At 35.0% G+C, this 1090-nt stretch overlaps 1 protein-coding gene across 1 annotated transcript in view; it reads left to right on the top strand.

The window, feature by feature from the left end:
* LOC119589065 overlaps positions 1-1090 on the top strand; it is a gene marked incomplete at its 5' end in the record, with an annotated part of 10357 nt that overhangs the window by 5656 nt on the left and 3611 nt on the right. Inside the window, 1 exon segment of the mRNA XM_037937642.1 lies at positions 511-624. Coding sequence (XP_037793570.1) covers positions 511-624 — 114 coding nt within the window.

Genomic DNA, 1090 nt, shown 5'->3' with positions numbered 1-1090 from the left:
CTCTCTAAAACTATATGTATGGATAGTTTATTAGGTGTGTTGTTTTCTTTATTTACCCCTTTTTGTTTCTGCCCTCTAACTTCTCCATGTTGATCATTTTCCAACTGGCATTGTACTAGCTAGCTAATTGTTTAAATATAAATTGCTATTGTGTCAAGTCAATTTATGTGGAAAATAAATCTATTTCTAAAGGAACAGTATATACACATCACATCACATGTTGCAGTAAAACAACCAAAGCACAGTAGTTTGCTGACTTAGGACTGTTTGTAGGATGCTTAAGTTTTTGTAAACTTCCAATATGGTAGTGGATGTGTCCTCAGGATTTCTGATGAGATAATGGAGAAAATATAAAATATTGCACTCTTGTGATTACAGTTCCACGTGACTTTACAGGATCAGGTGATTGATACTTTTGTTGCCTGAAACCTAGTCCGAATATTCTATTAACTGACTTTTAATGCTCCTTTTACATTTATTTACTGTTCCTGGTTATTTTTGGGGTGGCAGATATCGAGACCGAGAAGACACACCAGAGCATTTTCCAAGGTGTAACAGGATTTGACAAGTCCCAAATGCGACATGCCGAGACCGAAGAAAAGGTTGCCCTACCTGCCAAAGAAGGTATCATGCATGGATAGTGCATCCATGAAGGGTCAAAATGGGAATTATTGGGTGTAGAGCTTAGACTAGCACTCCTATTAATTGCAAGCTTGCCATTTTGTTTTTATAAATAATTTTTTTCATCCCTTTATATTTGAATATAAAAATCAGCAGATTGGCTCAGCATAGTGTATTTCTTGTCACATAAAGTAATGTAGCTTTCTTTCACTATAACAGTACTAGCAATGGGAAATTTGTAACAAAGATCTATATTCTGAGCATTATCTGCATTCAAGAGAGTGGAATATCAGAACTTTAGAGATAGATAGATGGATAATGAAAAGGGTATGATAGGTCTTTTTGTTTTAGCTCCAGGAAAGCAATATTTAACAATATAAAATATGAGTTAATAGGTATTTGCCTTGTGGCATTTTACCTATTTTTTTTCATGGGGTATAGATCAGACACTGGTATTAGGGCTCTCTTG

This window comes from Penaeus monodon, chromosome 25, assembly GCF_015228065.2.
Source record: "Penaeus monodon isolate SGIC_2016 chromosome 25, NSTDA_Pmon_1, whole genome shotgun sequence".
NCBI lineage: Eukaryota > Metazoa > Arthropoda > Malacostraca > Decapoda > Penaeidae > Penaeus > Penaeus monodon.
The sequence above is the reverse complement of the archived record's forward strand: the minus strand, read 5'-3'. Positions and strand labels throughout refer to the sequence as shown.